This window comes from Corvus kubaryi, unplaced genomic scaffold (genome assembly GCF_017639235.1).
Source record: "Corvus kubaryi isolate FWS band 111438036 unplaced genomic scaffold, C.kubaryi_AGA036_p1.0 37398, whole genome shotgun sequence".
NCBI classification, from domain to species: Eukaryota; Metazoa; Chordata; class Aves; order Passeriformes; family Corvidae; genus Corvus; species Corvus kubaryi.
In genome coordinates this window covers 51,737,695-51,756,777 of record NW_024581137.1, presented here as the reverse complement: position 1 = coordinate 51,756,777, position 19,083 = coordinate 51,737,695, and the positions used below count along the sequence as shown (strand labels likewise).

Here is a 19,083-nt window from a genome sequence, read left to right as displayed (position 1 = left end):
GTGAACAGTGTGATTGAAGCCTCAGCCAGACTTGGGAAAAATATGAACATTGAAGAATATAATTTAATTTGGTAAAAATGAAAGTTTGTTCTGAAACACCTTTTAGTGGAACAAAACACTGTTCATAGGTGATTTTCTGTCATCTCAGGTAGCTTAGGGGCTTCAATTTAGTACAGCAAAGAAGACTTTTTTCCCACAAATAAATGCCTTCAGAGTCTGATTCTGCTTTTCTAATCATGAGTGTCCAGTGTAAGTTTAGCACTAAACAATATTAAAGATAGCTAAGGCTGCCAGTAAGCCTCAGGCATGAGGATACTGCCATGAGGAAAGATGCTGAAACACACATTCCTGCTGTGGAAATACTGAGAATGTGGCCTCCTCTTTTCTTTAAAAGAGCAAATGTATTTAAATCTGACTGAAAGGTTTCCATGAAAATATTATTTCAGCAAAAAATTGAATGTTGACAGCAAATTATTCATAGAGGGTGACTGCTTGTCATAACAAAAAAAAATTACAGTTGATGGGAGAAAAGGAAAGCGGCAATGTATTAATCAAAATTGTTGGGTTTTCAAAGTTGTTAGTTTTCCTCTAAAATTTTCAGCTTTGATATTTCCATGTTTACAAATGACACTGTACATCCTTTCACTAAAAATTAAAATTAGTATGGGCCAGCTATGCAACACCTGAGGGTTTAGGGTTACATCTCATAGACTTTTCAAAAATATTTCTGCAACCTAGTGGCTGATTCCCACAGAAATTCTTTCGTGAATTTCTGAAGTAATCTGTATGAGCCCTTATAAGGTTAAACATCTTTCTAGCTATGGTTTTATGTGACATTTTTTAAGGAAATAAAAATATAAGCTGTAAAGAATTGGCCATTTTAAATACTTTAAAAAATGTAGCTCATGATTTCAGAAATGTTTTAGTGTTTATCTCTCGAATATGACACCTACAGGTGTGTTTGCATGACTTATGCTCTTTTTTGATCATGTTATGTTTGAAAATGTGTGTTTTGGACCATTTATTGGTCTTTTTGTAGTTGTTAAGACCAGGCATACATAGCAAGGAGGGTTCTGTTAGTGAACCATTAGGTGGTCCTTTTATAATACCGACAGTGGGAAGGGATTTGTGTGTGTCAGAAAGCTTAATGTGGACTGTTTCCAAATGAAATACGACATGTCACTATCCACAGTTGCTGTACTTCCAGATACATTTCAAAGCTGAATTAATGGTGGTTTATTTTTGAATGTTTTACAGTCGAAGATAACAGCTTGTCTCAGAAGAAGAAGATAACAGTGGAAGATCTCTTCAGTGATGATTTCAAGATTCATGACCCAGAGGCTAAATGGATAACTGGTGAGTTTTGAGCATTTTTTAGTATCTTTTCTTTGCTTCCTTGCTCTGTGGACATTGCTTTCTTTATGTCCTTCTTAATTCCTCCAGTTCTTTATGTTGCTCCTGAAATTACAGAATCAAGGAGTGGTTGGGGTTGGAAGGGACTTCTGGAGATCATCTTGTCCAACTCCCTCCTGCAGCTTCTAGAGCTGTTTGCCCAGAATCATGTTCTCAAATCCCTGTTTTCAACCTTCAAATTCCTATTCCAGTTTTCCTCCTGTTAAACATGCAAACACCACTGTTCTAACTTTTTATCTAGGGCTGCCCAGTGGGCTCATAGATAGGCACGGAAAAATACAGCCTTCTTCTCCAAGAGCATTCAGAACTTAGTAAGCGATGTAACACATGGTTGGAGGAAGTGGTTGGAGCACCAGCAGTGATTATTTTACCATTAACAAAACTGGAGGTTTATATTCCCTCATCAAATCCATTTTTTTCTGGCAGAGAGGTGAAGCAATGCTAAGCAACAGGCAAACAGAGGTCCAGCAGCAGCTGGGCTGGGGCTTGCACACAAGCCATGTGCTCTTTTTATCCTCTGCTGCCTTACATTTTCCAGTCAGAGGAAAACCAAATAATACTTGAATTAATGCATGTTGGATTTGCTGGAGTGGAGCTACTTTGGGGGATGTAGATTCCAGCTCTCACTGGAAATTGCTGCAGTCAGAATGAGCTTTGGTGAGAATAAAATGATTTGTGGTGTGCTGTTCATGTGCATTCCAGTCCAACTCCTATTATCACGGAAGTTATTAGCTTTTCTTTTGAATTTAATGGGGAACTGGATTGAGTCCTTCCTTGTGTTTAGCTTTCCTTGTCTGCTGTGCCCATTGGGAACAATTTTAATACCTGTAATGAAAAAGAGAGTGTTAAAGGGTAGTGCCAAAATAACACGTTCCCCAGCTGCAAGTTCTGCCACGCACTCAAGTAGAGGGGAAAGCTGTTGCAGGCAATAAACACCTCCACAAACACACCTGCAAAGTGCAGGAGCTCTTTTCCAGGCTGTGTTCTCTGTGGGAACGGTGCTCCCCACAGCCACTTTCTGGGAATGATGATAATGGAAATGTTAGCTGCATTGCAGTTCAGGATTTTTTGTCTAGCATCCTTTTCCATTTAGCATGGATATCCCTGATGACCCTAACGAAAGGAAAGGTGTTTTATTGAGACCTTGACTGCTATTTTCTTTATTTGCTGGAGTATAGCAAATAGAGCATAATGGAGGCAATGATAATGAATTAAGTAAACTTTTGCAGGAACAGAGAATGAAGTATTGCCATAGAGCTGGGTATAATATGCCCCCACTGATGGGTATCACTTTATGTGACATAAGGCTTGTTTTCCACAAAACTGTGGTCTGCTGTGAAAAAACCAGCATTTCCCTTGCTATGGTCAAATACTAAAGTCATATAAAATTTTATTAAGACTCCATTCTTGACTGTTTTAAAAACCATGTCTGTCCTCTCATGTACCCTTACTGACTTCAGTGCAGTCTTGCCAGATCTGAAATTACTAAAATATTGTTTCTGTAAGAGACAAAACACAAAGACATATTGTGAAAATATATTCAGAAATTTTAGCATTACTTCCTCCATTGCTTTGATATGGACAAACACTGACACTGATTTTAATACATCTAAAGGAATTTTATGAAGCCAACAGATACCCTGAAGATTTGCCCAAGGGTGACTTTGCATTTAAGGGCAAGATGCTGATCTATAATGTCATTCATCCAAGGGCCCAAAGCCATTTTGCAACATTAATTGCTTTTCTGTATTATAGTTGGATTTTTCACAGCTTTCTCTAGCTGGCTAAGTGGTGAAATTGTGATTAAGATGAAAGACTGGTAGCCAGATTCCTAAGCACATGTTGTTATTGGTCTCTTAGCTTTCAGTATGCAAATGAAAGACTCCAAAAATACCAAAGCCAAACTAATTAACTTAGTATAACAAGATTGCTGGAATGCCTTAGCAAAAAAAAATTGCTTATTTTAAAATACCTAATTTAAATTTGGATGTCAGCTCCCAAACCTAGCTGATGCTTTGCAGGGATCCACATAGGTGTTAAAATACAAGTAGCTGTTCTGTGTCCTTCTTCCCCTTCCTTCCCTGTTAATCATACAGCAAAATATCACAGTCATTCAGAGCTCTGCACACTTCAGTCCTCTTGGCTCATCAAGGCTCTATTTCCTTCCTTTCCCTCTACATTATTGGACAAGAGGGGAGCTTGGTGGCCAAAGATGAAGCATGCTGCATGTTTTAGGAGTATTTGAATCATCTGAGGGATCTACTCCCAAAATAATTCAGTCAGTAAAATATGTGTCCTTCCCAATAAGCAAGGGGCTGATTCAAACACTCTGAATGAGGAAAGTCTTTCCTTTATCTGAGTGAATCTTAGAGAAAGTGTTTCAATAAATAAAATATTTATATTCAGGGTGACAATTAAACATATGCTGAAAGTTCCTCAAAATTTATAGGATGAGCTCATGTTTTATTACTATTTTCTTGATTCTCAATGGGCATGTGGAAAAATAACGTATTTCTAATCAACAGCTTTGTGTCATTCTATTGATTTTAAAGGAGGAAAGAAAAAAGAAAAGAACCAGTCTCAAAGCTGACATAACTACACTTTCAGTGTAAAGATTACAGGCTTTGGCTCATTTATGGATATGTTTGCATTTTTTAAAATTGGAATTGCAATTAAATTTACTTGCACAAAGTTAGAGATGTGGCAAAGTTGTAAATTTGAACGTTAGAATTTTTGTGGTGCCACTGTAATTTCAAATTCCAGTTTGCATTTTTATCTAATGGTTTAAGAAGAGGAAAGAATAATTTGTTTAATTAGCATGTGTCTTCTACTGCTCTGAGCACTATTGTCTTCGGCTCCGTTAAGAGCGATCCAGAGAGGAGCGAGGCATTCATGGAGTGAAAGAACAAGGGGGAATGGCTTCAAACTGGCTGAGAGTAGGTTTAGATTGGATATTAGGAATAAATTCTTTACTGTGAGGGTGGTGAGACCCTGGCACAGGTTGCCCAGAGAAGCTGTGGATGTGTTCCCTGGAAGTGTTCAAGGTCAGGTTGGATGGGGCTCTGGTCTAGTGGAAGGTGTCCCTGCCCATGGCAGGGGGTTGGAACTGTATGATCTCCAAGGTCCCTTCCAACCCAGGCCGTTCTGAGATTCTATGATTCTGTGACTAGAATGGACTGCTCCAGAGTTTATTTCCAGTTTCACTTCCAGGGACTGCTATAGGTTAGGTTTTCCCTGTAGTGTGAGTAAATGCTGACTTCATTGTGCAGGTTTCGTTATTCAGGGCAGCACAGCATATATGTTATACTACAGTAGGTGTAAAGCAGTGAAGTACAGGAAGTTTTGGGTTCTGCTGGTGGTTTATTGGCACCCCCTTGCCTGGCAGTCCAAGTGCAAATAATCTGAGCTGTGTCTCTGTTCCAGCCCCATTCATCCCACGCCTTCTCCTGTGCTCCTCTCCTCATCTCTCCATGCCTCTCGCTCTGCTGAACTTCCCTTTCCTGCACAACTACAATTATATTGTCCATATACTTAACAAGCATATGAGCTCCAATCAGTAGCTCTTTTCATACTTTGTATCATAAACATAGTATTTGAATGATTCCTTGTTTTATATCCCACTCCATAGCCCATCAGGAGTGTCCTGTGCTGGCCTTTTCAGCCATCTCCCAGCTGACAGGTGGCCTACTCGTTAGTCTAGTCTCTAATTGTTTAGCAGTTCTGCTCATGAGCACCACATTACCTTGTAATTAAGCTCCACAATTACTGGGCTTTTCCTGTAATTTCTCTCACACAGCATTTTAGGTCAGGTTTCTGAAAAGCTCAATGGGATGCTGTAACGATCCTGTAATGTTTGACAAAAAACAGGACAAAGAAATTTGTTGTCATTTTGTGCTGAAGAGCAGCTTGGTCCTCTGATTTCTCCTACGTACAATAATTCATAGTCATTATTTAGACCTGACCTGAGAAGCCAGTTGAGTTATGCATTCAGGTTTTGTGGCCCTTTAGAGCTGCAGTGCTTCTTGCCAGCTGTGAATCTGACCCCCAGCATCCTGGGAGCACTCCTGCCTGATGGGGAGGGAGCATAACGTAAAAGAAAACAGTGGAGACTGAACTGCATATGCCACTTGTGGAGACTTATGCTAATCTTCTGTCTTTTTACTTAATGGCAAATGTATTTTGCCCACATTGTAAGTACTTGGCTGCTGGTTTAGTTAGAAAAAACCATCAGAGCAGCCTCTAATATCCTGACAGAGGTTATTGTGATGGATTGAGTGCAACGTGTCATTCCTTACTTCTTAGAGGTTGTTTTTCCAGCCTTGCTGTTGGCATCTTGCAAGACAGTGCATTTTGCACTGGCTCTTGTCAGGATTTTGGGCTGGTGGTTAAATAGGTGACTGGAGGTTTTAATTTTCCTTACACTAGACACTGGCCAGAAATGGGGAGACAATCCTTGCAGAGGAGTTGTAGCCAAATGGGAAGAATAAAGGTTGAAGTGAAGAGCACAATATATTCAAGCAGGGAAGAGCACTGCAGTGAGGTGTAGGACACCAAAGGACCCATTTAGGGCCACAGGAACTTGAAAAAATGTGAAAATCAAGCCCTTCACTCTATGGTCCTTGCCCTCTCACTTCACCTGCAATATTGGAAAAATAATATTTATTCTTATTTGAAGATGAATAATGAGTAAATTAGCAAGAGGCTCCAAATGACATTTTCAGAAATGTCTCAGTTATTTGGAAGCCTGCCACTCAGTGAGAGCCAGGACCATGGTGTGCCCAGCTCGCCTCTGAGAATGGCAGCTGGGCTTTTACCTCAAAAGTCCCTTTGAAAAACACACTAATAACTAATATCTAAATATAAAGGAGTAATTCTTTTATCTTTAATACTGAAGCACATATGTTCTGTTGCGTGTTTTGCTAATAACATCATAGAGTTTCTGGGCTCTTTTAAATTCTAATATTGAATTTAATGACCTAGAACTAATAAGTTTTATTTACCATGCTGAAAAAAGCATCGTGTAGTAACTGAGGTAATTATTTTGGTTTACCTTTAGTAATAATGCTCAGATCAACAATACTTAGATAGCCCAAATGCCCTCAAACCTCTTCTCTGCAGTGTAAATCCATTGCACTGTATTGATAAAAGCACTGATGCATTTCAAATTATGCAGATGTGTATGGAGTAAATGAATTATTTATAGGTTGCTTTGCATAGATATTAAGAACTTTGTAAGTGCTAATATTTTTCATTATGAGAAAGATTTGTGCTAAGGTGCTGCTTTGATAGCTCTTAAGACTAAAATTGCCCTCCTAGAAGCTACGGCATGGTTGACTGGCGTGCAGGCATCTCTGGGCTGCTTCTCCACGGGCCAAAAGATTCATAGGATCATTAAGGTTGAAAAAGACCTCTGAGATCATCCAGACCAACCATTAACTCAGCACTGCCTCGTCCACCACTAAATTATGTCCCTTAGCTCCACATTGACATGGTTCTTGAACACTTCCAAGGGTGGTGATTCCACCGCTTCCCTGAGCAGCCAGTTCCAGTGCTTGACCAGGGAAGAAATTCTCCTAATGTGCAATCTAAATCTGGCACGACTCAAAGTCATTTCCTCTTGTCCTATCACTCAGGAGAGGAGGCCAGCTCCCACCTCACTAGAGCCTCTTTTCAGGTAATTGCAGAGAGCTATTGACAGCTTGCAAGTGACCATCCAAAATGTAAGGCAGAAGGAGCCTTTCCCTTGGCAAGGTTGGGCTGTCAGATGAAAGGAAAACTCATCTTTCTCTGTTGTCTGAGGGGCAAAGTTGTCTTCCTTGGGCACTGCAGCTTGCACTCTTGTGCACGTTTGGGATCTGTGTTGGGAAGGAGCTGCTTCCCCCTGCAGGCACCCTTGAGCCCCAATGCCAGCCCAGTGCTTGTCTTATGTTAGAAGAATGTAAGGTAGAAGATGCTCACAGGTGGTTTTGTTAGTGTAAATCTGGTGAAGGCATAAAGAAAACTGGGTTACTCTATCAGAATATTTGCCCACCTTGCTAAGTAGAAATATTAGTTCATTAATTTCAATGTGTTTTAAATATGTGTTTAAATGACTTAAATGAATGGGTTTACTGGTCTTAATGGTTCAAAGACAACTTTCTCCACTCCCAATTCTGGTCTGTCAAACTTCATATCCAAGCTCTTGGCAGCTTGTTCTGAAGTATTTTTTATGAGTGTTTTGGTTTTTAAAATGTTTTTGAAATATTTTCTGAGACACACAGCAAGGTACCTGGGGTATTGCACGTTGGTTTGTGGTGCCAGAGGTTTCAGTGAACTTCCAGTCCCTGTTACAAAGAGCCCCACGGCCTGTAAGGATGACCTTATGCTGAGGTAAAGACACCCTAACTAAAGGAAAATGCTGTGTGGGCCAGAAGAAAATACAGAGGAAGGACTAAGAAGGCTCTTCTGGTCTAGCACATCATGGGAATGGCCTTCAGAAACCTTCTGTTATGATTCATGAAGATATGGATGATTGTTAAGTGAGTTTTTAGGTAGTGTTGGTGCCAGTGGAAGTGTCCATGTACTTTCGATCTGGTCGATTACTATTCTTAATCTAAATGCCTTCATGAAGTGACATCCTGTGTTGCCAAAGCAGAGTGGGTAAGGCAGTGGTTGCTCCATCACGACTGCCACATGGAGGAAGAAGTGAGGAATATGTTAAACCATTTGAACCATAGTTTTGATTTTAGATCCCATCCTGGATCATCTTCTTCAGGGATTTCTGTGGATCTGTGATCTGAGAGCACGGAAGAGAATTTGTCCTACTCCTGCCTTTCAGCTGCTGGGCAACTGCCCGAGTTCAGCAGTGACAGTAACCCATTCGCTAAAGACAGGAAACATAGGAATTAATGGCTTTTTAAGATACTATAATAGGCCGTGGAGGAGAGCATCCCTGCCATGTAGCTGTTTTGTTCATTACTGCTAGAGAGAATGAAATGAGAAATCAATTTGGCTCTTTCAAAAATTAATACAGTCTGCAGGAGCAAGCTGGGGAAGAGTGCGGTGCCAAGGCTTTGGCAGTGCCTCAGTGCCCTCTCCTCTGCAGTGCTGGAGTGCTGGTGGGACACGTGCCCCTCTTGGACTGAGATGATAATTCTTTGGTGTTTACAGCAACTTCTGAATTTAGAAGGAGAAATGTGCTGGATAAAGTCCTGTTTGGGAAAAATATCGCACCCTGGAAAAGCAGAAATAACACTGTAATGGTCAAATAGCGGTTTCGTGTGTGGTGGTTTTGAGTAGTTTGATGTCTTGAGGGCTCAAGATTTCCATAAGAGCCTAACCCTGTGTTTGGAAGCCTCCACAGGTAATCTAATTTCTCCAAAGCCTGCTGAACTCTAATCATTCCCCTGCCTGTCATGACTGCTGTTGAGCCTCTGAGTCAAATGTCCTCCTGAGGTATCAACATATGGCTTTAGTTAGAGAACATCTAAAAACCTACATGCATTAAAAAGTGGCCTCGGGCATTCAGTGTCATAGCTTTCTATTTGTTATGTCTCTGCATCTTGCCAGGATGAGTGAAGAGTCTGGCCCAGGGACAGGGCTGGTGGCATGAAGGTCACCTGGGAGAGCTGAGATGCAAGGAATGAGTGATGAGGAGAACATGGGCAATGTGACGCTGCACAGTCACTCAGGGGAGAAGCCCAGGCAAGCAGGGAGGATCTTGGGGGTGTTCCAGGTGGAGCAGGAGCTGGAGTTTTGAAAAGAATGAAAATGAGTCTGGAAGTCAGTACTGCTGAGAAGTGGCTTAATGGCCTATGATGAAGAGCTGGAAAATACATTCAGTTGCTGTGGCGGTATCAAAGAGAACACTTAGTGAATCAAAGATGGCTGGAAGAGGCAGGAAAATTTCTTGGACTTAATTTCTTCTTGACTAGGTTCTGCTAACACCTCCTGCCCATAACTGCCTGATTCTGTTCGCACCGATTTTTTTTTAAAACAAAGGAGGATAAATAGACTTCCCCCCAACAGGCAACTTCCCACTCTCACATGCTGGACCAGCAGGCTGCTTTCCTAGACTTTTTATAGCCATTAACAGAAACAGATTCCCTATTTCCATTTCAAGCCCTACTCCACTAAAATTAGTGCTTTTCCCTCAAAGTAGCTCAGAAGCGAGGCAGTCCCCCCTGGTGTGACTGTGTCTGGCAGCGAGAAGCAGCTTCAGGGAATAATTTGAAGTTGTAAAAGGTGTGTGAAAACTAGAACAATTTGGGCTCCTTTGTGTGTTAAATTTGTTAGTAGATTTGAGGTAGAAATCCCTGAGACTTATGTAGAAGCTGTCCCCTTTGCTCCTCCCCATCAGCTGTGTGTTGCTCTAAGGTGCACTGCAGCATTCCTTGGCTCAGTGGTCCTGATGGTGAATGCAAACCTGATAAATTCAGTGCTGGTCCTTTTACCTGCCAGCAGGCAGACATGCAGCAATGACACTGGATTCACAGTGGGGAGCCTTTTGATTAAAAAGTAAATAAATAAATTAAGGAGAACAGCAGGGATGGAAGTGAGAAGGAAACGCTGCCACGGGGAGCAGTAGCATCTGTGAGGGACTTTGAAGAATGTGGCTCACAGCAGAGGTGTTTCTGAACCACAGACACACAACCACATGCACAGTCCTGCCTGTGTGCTGAACAGTTTAAATCCTGTCAGGAAAAGGATCAGGTTTTTTTTGTCCGGTTCAAAGTGGTTTGAAATCAAAACCCCACTGCTTTCAGCGCCAGAGGAAAGGCACTGGTTTTTCAAGAGTTTAACTGGGAGAGGGATTAGGTGTTCCCTCAGTGGGTGTTAGTTAAAAATCCATGTGAATAGCTACAGGTAGAGTGTGACACCAAGAGATGCTCTTCCCCAGCTGACACCTGTGTACCAGGTAAGGGTGAGCTCCCAGCTGTCCCCAGCCCTTGGGGAAGAGGGAACTGCTGTAAAAAAAATTGCCTGTGATAAGCCTTAAAAAGGATGGCCATAATTGCAGCCCTGCTGGTTGAATTTGTACTAAAGTAAAGTTGCTGGGTTTTTTTCCTTTGCTTCTTCAGAGGAATGTAACACAGGCAAGAGGAGGGAGAGAAACAGGAGCCATGCTCTACTCCTGAGTGATGGAGCAAGCTGGACACAGCAGAGGGTGATGGTCTCCCTTCCCAGGAGCTTGGCAATGTTTCACCATGAGGAGGGTTACTTTTGGATGAGAGTAAGAGATTTTATTTTGCTTGGATCCAGCACTGCTTAGAAAATGTGGGTAGATAGGAAGGAGACTCAGTTTTGAACTGTAGGTAAAGAAGCTCAAGAGAGAGGGTTTGCATGAACTTGATGAAGGTTTTTGTAACAGGCTGATTTAAGGATAGAAACATTTTAGGAAAGCGACACTTAAGAGTTAAGCACCCAGGAAAGCACAGATGGAAGAAATGAGGTGCATAATTGCAGGCTACACTGAGCAAAAAGCACGTTCAGGGGAGGACTGTAAAGGGATGATGGAGAAAGGAGAACTCTTCAGGGTGTTTTCAGGCCTCTTGTTAATCCATTGATCCTAATTACTACACACTGCTGATACCTGCAGTAGTGATTTCCAGAAATGTTTTTCTTCTAACACAGTCCACCTTTAGGAACCCTCCATTCTCTAGGATGCAATTTGCTTACTTTATTTATTTATTTATTTATTTATTTTTAATATTTTAATCAAGGTAATTTTCTGTTTTTCTCACTGCACTGCCCAACTTTGATTCCTTCTTGGAGATTTTTACTTGGTGCAAAGCACATTTTCCTGACTCACTAGCTTTCCCTGAGCTTGCTCCACTGCTGTTGGACACTTGTTGAACATGGAATGCTTACCAAGGATTAATTAGAGCAGTATGTATTCTACTTGTTCCTTTTAACTGATATTAAATAAATACATGCTGAGATACCATAATTAAATAATTTGAAGACAGGAAATACTGTATTTCTGGTGATTAAACTTTATATCATGTCTTTGTAACTGAAAATTTAGCAGGCAAAGATTTACTTATCTAAGAAAAAAGTCCCCGGTGAGCTTGGACCTCCTGACTGGATTAAGCTGTTGAATGTATGACAAGCACTTCTTTTTTCTTTTTTTTTTTTTTCTACAAGAAATAGCACCAGACTTATATAACTCATTAAAAGAAATTTAGAACAAGATAATTATCATTGATCAAGGGAATGTAATTATACTTTAAAATCTCACATCAGTGGAAATTCAGTTAAGAACACAGGAGACCAAAGGTTTGCCCAGCCTCAAGTCCTGTTTCCATGAGAGGCGAGGTGTGTGTGCACAGGGATGAGCAGGAGGGCAGTGAACCTCATGCACTTTTTAGCTCAGAGAATTCTCAGATCCTCTTGTATATTTTCTGTTCAGTTGCCCAAAATAGCTTTCTCTTCTAAGACAGTTTCCAAGCGTCCTCCAGAGCCTCTTGCATCCACCATTTCTTTCATCAATGAATTTCACTGACCTAAGACCTCTTGCATGGGGAAGGGTTCTTGGGAGCTTATTTCTATTTGCTTTGCTTGGTCAGCCTTAGATCAGAACCTTGGACGAATGTTTTCCATTTCTAATACATAATTTTAGAGGTTGGGATGGGAACTACACAACTTCTCAAAAATTCTCAAAAATGTTCAAATTATTTGAGTTTCATGACTTTGAAGACAAGTGTATGCATGCAGTATAATTTGTTTGACCCTAAAGAAAAGCCAGATGATTTTGCTGTGTATTAGAGGTAAAATCTGTAGGTCCCTATACCAAATCATGCCACACAAAATAATCATGATGTTATAAAATCATGTGATTCAGGTCCCCAGCAGGGCTTCATAGCTTCATGTGAAATCAGCTCTGGGTCTGCTGGGTATGATGCCAAGATTTCATTTTGCTACTTGACTTAAAGTCCCAGCCTCTGGGGACAGGTAGCACACAAAAATACTCTGTTTCAAAAAAGCAGTGTAATAAATAAACACGTTTTTAGTCCTCAAAGATATTATAATTGTTTCTAAATGGTCCTTCAAATGCTAAAATTATTTGGAAGGTAAATGGAGACAATCCAATGTTTAAATTCATTAGAAAAGATGTTTTAAAAATATCAGGTTCTTTTGAAGGCTTGTACCTGATTTCCAATGCTTAAGTTCCATAATAATTCACAAAATCTGGGTAATCCTCTTCAAAGCATTTTAATTTTTCAGGGAAGGCAGAATGGCGGGGGTGGAAAAAAAGTGTAAACAAAGTCTAGTAAGAAGGCAGTGGGACATGTCGATGTTCAAGCCAAGAAAAGTTTAAAAAGTCTCAGCTCAGAAGTATTTCCCCCATAAGGGACAAAAGTTTGGATCTGTTGGATAAATGAGGATTATTTTGGCATGCACTTGACTCTATAAAAATTGACTCCACAATGAATGGTGGTGAATCCAGCAGCTCAGAGAGACTTTGGTCTTATTGCAGTTCCATGTGGTCATTTATGCAGACTAAGCCATTCCAGGGTCTGGGTGCAAGTGTTGGCTTTGCCATGCATTCACTGTAGGAATATCTGAGTACCGTGGTATCTTCAGGCAAGCTGAGAAGAACCACCAAGACGTGGACAAACATCTAAAATCCACCAATTCTGCCCAGACGGTGTCCAGAAATTTTTCCAATATTCTAATTTGTTACCACCCTAATAAACACTTATTCTCTGCTTAGCAGTCAACTTTCCTATTTCCTGGGGGACAGGAGCCCATCCCCAGGCCTGCTCCTGCAGCTGGCTCTGGATGCTCACCCGCTGGCAGCAGCGTTGGGGAGCGGAGCCAGCGGGGTCGGACTGGCCCATCGCCCCACAGAGGGGTTAATGCACATATGCTGGGCCATGTGCAGCAGCTTCCACTGTCTGCTACTGCTTCAGCTGATGGACTGACTCATTTTACAAGACAAATTGCTTGGAATACTCATGCATAAGCCAAGATGCTCATTAATAATTTGGAGGTATTTTTTCCTTCCTTATTCTCATTGGCAGGGGGAGCAGGCTGTGAACTGTGACATATAAAATGCCTTAAAACATTTATTTAAAACCAAAGAGTATATACGTATATATGTATATATGCTGGTTTGGCCAAATTTAGAAATATATCCTCTGAGAGAAGGCAGATCACCACCCCTCCCCCACCAGGTTCGGGAAAAATAAATTTTCCTCCAAGGAAAGTGAAGAAGATAAAAACTATTTATTTAACAAACACATGGGAAAAGGAAAATAATGCTAAATAATAAAAGCTTTCACTGTGGAGGAAAAACCTGGGAAAGTGTTAGAGTCCTCCCTAGAGTCCTCCCCCTCTCCTCGGAGCTGGGGCTTGGCCCAGGGCCAGGCCCTCTGTGCCTGGTGGAAGGTCCTCCTGATGTGCTCTGGTATTGAAGCAGTCCAGTGGAAAAGGGAGAAAATCCGGAATTCCAAGGAAGGAAAAAAAGTTCAGCTCTCAGTCTCTCTCTGGTGAACAAGAAGCTGAACCACTGGCCAAAAGCTGACTGGAAAGCCTCAAGCCGGGAGCTTCCTCGGTCCCCTGCTGCAGCTGGGGAAAAAAAAAGTCACTATCTCTGTGTGACCTTGAACAAGCTGCAAACTGCTTTGAGAAAGTTTTGCTCAGTTTTTCCTTCCCCCTCTCAGGCTCAGTTTAGAGGCATAGAAAGGCACAAGAATTAATTTCTGGGCATAGGGCAGCGATACGGGATACACATCATAAGGTCACCCCAAGACAGTATATTTATTCCATGCGTTTCATATTTTATTTCTTCCAGGTGTCAATTTCAGGAGCAGCATTTGTGAGAGTTTGCCATTACCTTTTGCCTTGAAGCCGATACTGGCATAAGATATGGCCTTAAACCAAATTAACCTTTAACATAAAAGCATGTTCTTTATTATTATTTTCTAATTTTAATGCCTCACAAAAGAAGATATTTTTAAAAATATATACCAATAATTATAATATTCTTGATTTCTTTTCCCAAGGGGCACAGAATGGCTAATATAGCTAAACTATCAAGCCAGAAGACTGAATAAGAAAACATGAGAGGGATTATTAGAATTCCATAATTTATATTTGCTTTCCTTCTTCTAGGGCAGGAAACTGAGAGTGTAATCAATTTTCTGTTGCAATCAACTTTTTTTAGGAGAAACAATATTGAACTATACTCAGGAGAGAGCAATACTGAAAACAGCGTGTTTTTATCCAGTTTGAGGGACATTATCACCTTGATCACTGCAGTGAGCTTGGGTTGCTCCATCCAAAAAAGATAGATTGTAATGGGAATAGAAATGGTCCAGAGAAAGATTAAGACCATGACAGAAGCATGGAAATGCGTGATAAAAAGAATTTCCCTGAGTTATAAAGAAATTATGTAAGGATAGAAAAGATAAAAAAATATGAAGAAGTCAAGCTCTTTCCATTGAATAAGGTCATTCTTTGGATTTAATCTCATCTGCTGAAAGTTGTTAACCCATTGAGAAGGTGTTATTGGACAGAATATTGATGAGAATTGAAGGAAGGAGCAGTCATTCTTTTGGTGTAACTATTTTTCATCCATTGCACTTAAACCAGGTGTTCATATCAGCCCTTTTGCTTCTGCACCAGCATCAGCACAATTGTCTTCTTAGCAACAAACCACTGCTGCTTCAAGACCAGCAGAGCAAAGGCAGTAACAGATGGATGATGTTGGTTCCATGGGAGAGAGAGGAATAGGAACAAGAAGAAGTGAAACGAGGAGTTCAGGAATCTTTTCTGGGCTTTGGTACAGGACTCTGTGTAGGAGCTGACCTAGTCACTGCAGGCACACCAAACCAGTGTGTGATGCTAAGGAAAAGCTCCTCACTCATCATGGAATCATAGAATGGTTTGGCATGGAGGGGAATTGAAACATCATCCAGTTCCAACCCCCCTGCCACAGGCAGGGACATATTCACTAAACCGAGTTCCTCAGAGCTCCATCTAACCTGGCTTTGAACACTTCCAGGAATGGGGCATCTACAGCTTCTCTGGGAAGCCTGTTCTATTGCCTCACCATCCTGCTTAGCTGGCACTAATTTTTTCATTCCCTCATCAGTTGGTTTAAAAACAATGGGATTTTATGTATAATTGCAAAGTGTTTTGTAGAGGGATTCCTTGTGGAACAGGGGCATATGATACCCCTGGAAAAATTGGACAACCCAGAGTTGCTGAGGAAAAACCCCTGAACTGGCCCCTGGCTGCAGGCAGGCCTGGAAAGCACCTGGCTGCAGGCAGCCTTGAAAGTCCTTGGCAAAGTTATACACTGGTCATCTCCCCTGCAGATTAGAGGCTGTCTAGAGGGACTGGGCGTGCATCTTTGCAAAAGTAGATATAAGCTTGTGTAGGTAAACAATAAAGCGGAGAGCGATGCTCAAATCGTATCGGTGCATGGGTCGTTTCTCTGGCCAGCTCTGCAGCACTCAGTCCCTAAAGTGTTCCTCAGTAGTAGCTCCCTTGCAGTTGAGTGCAGGAAGACTGTTCTCACTCAGGTGCCATTTACCTCAGTCAGTGCCATCTCACTCAGGACACCAGTCCTCTGCCCAGCATCAGATCTAATTATTTATTAATGGTTCTTTGCAAGTGTTGAAAGTGTTTCCATTGGCTCTGTAACAGGGTGCCCTCTTGTGACCACTCCAAAGCGAGTAATCATACACTGGTTACCAAGATGTGTCTTGGGGTCTTGGATTTCATCTCTTGTCTGTCTTGATTTTCAAAACCCTGAGGTCAGGGTGATGGCCATGTGATCACAGACTCCTCATACAGTTAGACTTCAGCACAATCATGCCTTGCCAGGCACATCTGAAATTACAGGGTGACATCAGAGGGATTGGGAAATATTGCACACAAAGATAATTAAAACTTTACCGGGAACTGCACACACAGCATAGCTGCTTGTTAATATACAACTGTCTCCTTCAATCTGCACTGAAATTTAAGTAATCTGCCTGCAATAGTAATAATGGAAACCAAGAAAAAACACTTTATATGTTCTTTCTGTCCATCGTGGCCACTAACAAGTGCAATTTGGTTAGGGGCAAAGAGAAGGAGCCACGGGAATGCACAGAGAAATTGAGTGAGTGAGCTGTGGGGTCACATTTTAATGAAAATTTATTCATGGATTCCTTTTCTTAGTGTCAAATGGATTATTACATTTAGGTGTAACACTTTGGATTATGCACTCCCCTGTGTGGAGCCAAACTAAATGAGGCAGGTAAGACCCAGTTCATTTGGCAGAGAAGAGGGAGGTCGCTGACTGCACTGGACTGGGAGTGCTTGGAGCAAGTGTCCCTACATGGAACAGGCAAGGTGGATGCAAACAAGGAGGAATGGTATCTTGGGCTCTCATCTGAGCTAGCAACTACAGTGGAAAAAGCCCTGGAGGTTTCGTATTCCCAGTAAAATCTGTGTCATTGTGTGTTTGGGGCTGTGTGCCCACCCCAGTCACTTTATGGAGCTGGGAGAAGCTGATTCCTGCTACCTGTTGGCTGAACTTTTTTTTTTCTCTTCAATTGCATGATGAGACTGAAAAATATGTAGGGTGTGGATAAAAGCATCAAGGACCCTTTTCTGGGAAAATAGTTGTCTGGGGTTAAATTGCTTTTGGCCTGTGTTGAATGTGAGATGTTTCCAGCAGGGAATCAAAGGGATGAGTGTAATCTGCTGTCTCCAGCTGTCCAGTAACCCAGGGGTCATCTGCACTTTTCCTTCTATAACATCTAGGATTTGAAAAGCACATGGCATGAGCACAGCTGAACAGGAGAATAAGATGGCAGAGAATTTTTGGGGGAGATTTCTTGGCTCTGGAATACACCAAAGTCAACTCAGTGTGGTGCACTCCCCTCCTCCCCTCAGTCATCAGAAAAATTGAGGGCAGCAAGCAACAAGGTGTGAAGTTCCACCGCTGTTGCTATGGTTTTGCAGCAGTTTTGTAATCAAGATGTTTTGCCCTGGATGGATTTAGAGCCGAGAATTTCTCATTCATTTTTTGCCTAATTGTAGTGTCTCTCTTTTCCCCCACTCCATGTTATAAAAGCAGATAGAAGTAGGGAAGGGAGTTACGTGAAGTTGAAACAAGTTCTCGGTTTCTCACATGCATTTCAGCTTTTCATGCCTGTGTCACTGAGTTGTGATCTGAGACCACAAAGTTCCCAGATTTGGGCTCTTTGAGGACGAGTTCAGCCTCACAAATGAGGCAGCAGCAGAATTTTACCTGGTTTCAAACTGGGGACCAAAATTTCAAAGGTGTGCTCTGTCTGGATTTCAGGCTTGGTGCTGAAATTTCTTTTGCTGTTGTTGTTTTTGGTTGGTTTTTTGTTTTGTTTGAATCTTGAAAGATTTGGGATTAAATAAAAAAGAGAAACAGACTGGTATTGCTGATTTTTATAGTTTTAAGTTTTCCCAAGACTCAGTCCTCTTCAAGCTTTTGACAAGTTAATTTACAAGCCTGCTAGAGGTGCATGATGATGTGGGAATTTTCCTGAGCTATAACTGTGGTTTTTTTACTGGTACTACTCTAAAAGCACTATATTGGTGCACCAAGTGCAACTGCATTGAGATGATGAGCAATTAAAACCCCTTCTTGCATAATAAAGCACACTCTATCATGTTGCACTTACTTAACATACCAATGCAATGTGTTATACAGCATTTAGCTAAATTACAGTAAATCACCTATTTAAAGAAGTTTTTCTTTCAGCCTTGCGTGTGGGGAAAAAGTGCTGGGAACAGTAAAAGGATAATGACCTATAATGGCAGAAAGCTAAAAATGGGATTCCAGTTGTCTCCTGGAATTAAAGGCTGTAGCAATGTTGTTAAAGGCAAGCTGTTCTCTGTCCCCTGTTGCTCCTTGTATCAGCATCACAAAGTCTAAGAAATTCTTACTTATTTCTACCAGGAAAAGTAGTAAGGCAGAAGAAAATGGAGTTACTGGTGGGGGCAGGCAGATTGAAACAAGAGACAGGGTGGTGGCAGGGGCTCTGAAAATGTACAAATGCCAAAGTCTACAGGGACCATCCCTAAGGACCAGCTCACTGAGGGCATGATGAAGCTGTGGGTATGGAAATGGGATTTTGGTGCTATTCCCTATTCATGATCCTTGCCTCCCACTTTCTCTTACCCCAGCCTGCTGTAGGCACCAGGGGACAGGAAATGGGAAACTTTCCCTGCATTTTCTCTCTGGGAAGCAGCTCAGTATCAAAACAATCTTTGCTTCTGCCTTGGGGAGGGAACTTCAGAATCAGTTGTTTGTTGGGTACATGCTGTAAATATCAAATAGATGAACTGCAGCATGTCTGAAAGAACAACAGATCACAGTATTAAATGCATCATCACAACAGCTTTATTTCCACCTGAGTTTGTCATTGCATCCCTCTGGACACCTGAATAGGCTTCCACTGGGGACTGATTGTGCTTTTATTTTGCATTATGATCTAAGTGGTGAAGTTTTGCAGCAGTTATTGAGCATGCACAGTCCCAGCATTTGTTCAACATATGTTCTCAGTGTTTCTCTGAGGAGTAAATTCCACCTGCCCCAAGGAGTGTAGGTCTTGGGGGGCCACTCTCCTACCTGACTCCAGTTAGGCAGATACTGTTCTAAGTGAGTCAATAATCCTACAGGCCTAGTAAACAAGATGCAATTTCCCCTTG

The 19,083-nt window shown here is 41.5% G+C and overlaps 1 protein-coding gene across 5 annotated transcripts in view; it reads left to right on the top strand.

Moving 5' to 3' along the window:
* The window catches only part of DPP6 (dipeptidyl peptidase like 6), a 538,482-nt gene that overhangs the window by 376,820 nt on the left and 142,579 nt on the right, over window positions 1-19,083 (top strand). For all 5 annotated transcript variants that reach the window (XM_042043319.1, XM_042043321.1, XM_042043317.1 and 2 more), the window contains exon 3: window positions 1,258-1,356. In XM_042043319.1, coding sequence (XP_041899253.1) covers window positions 1,258-1,356 — 99 coding nt within the window. The remainder of the gene's footprint in view (window positions 1-1,257; window positions 1,357-19,083) is intronic.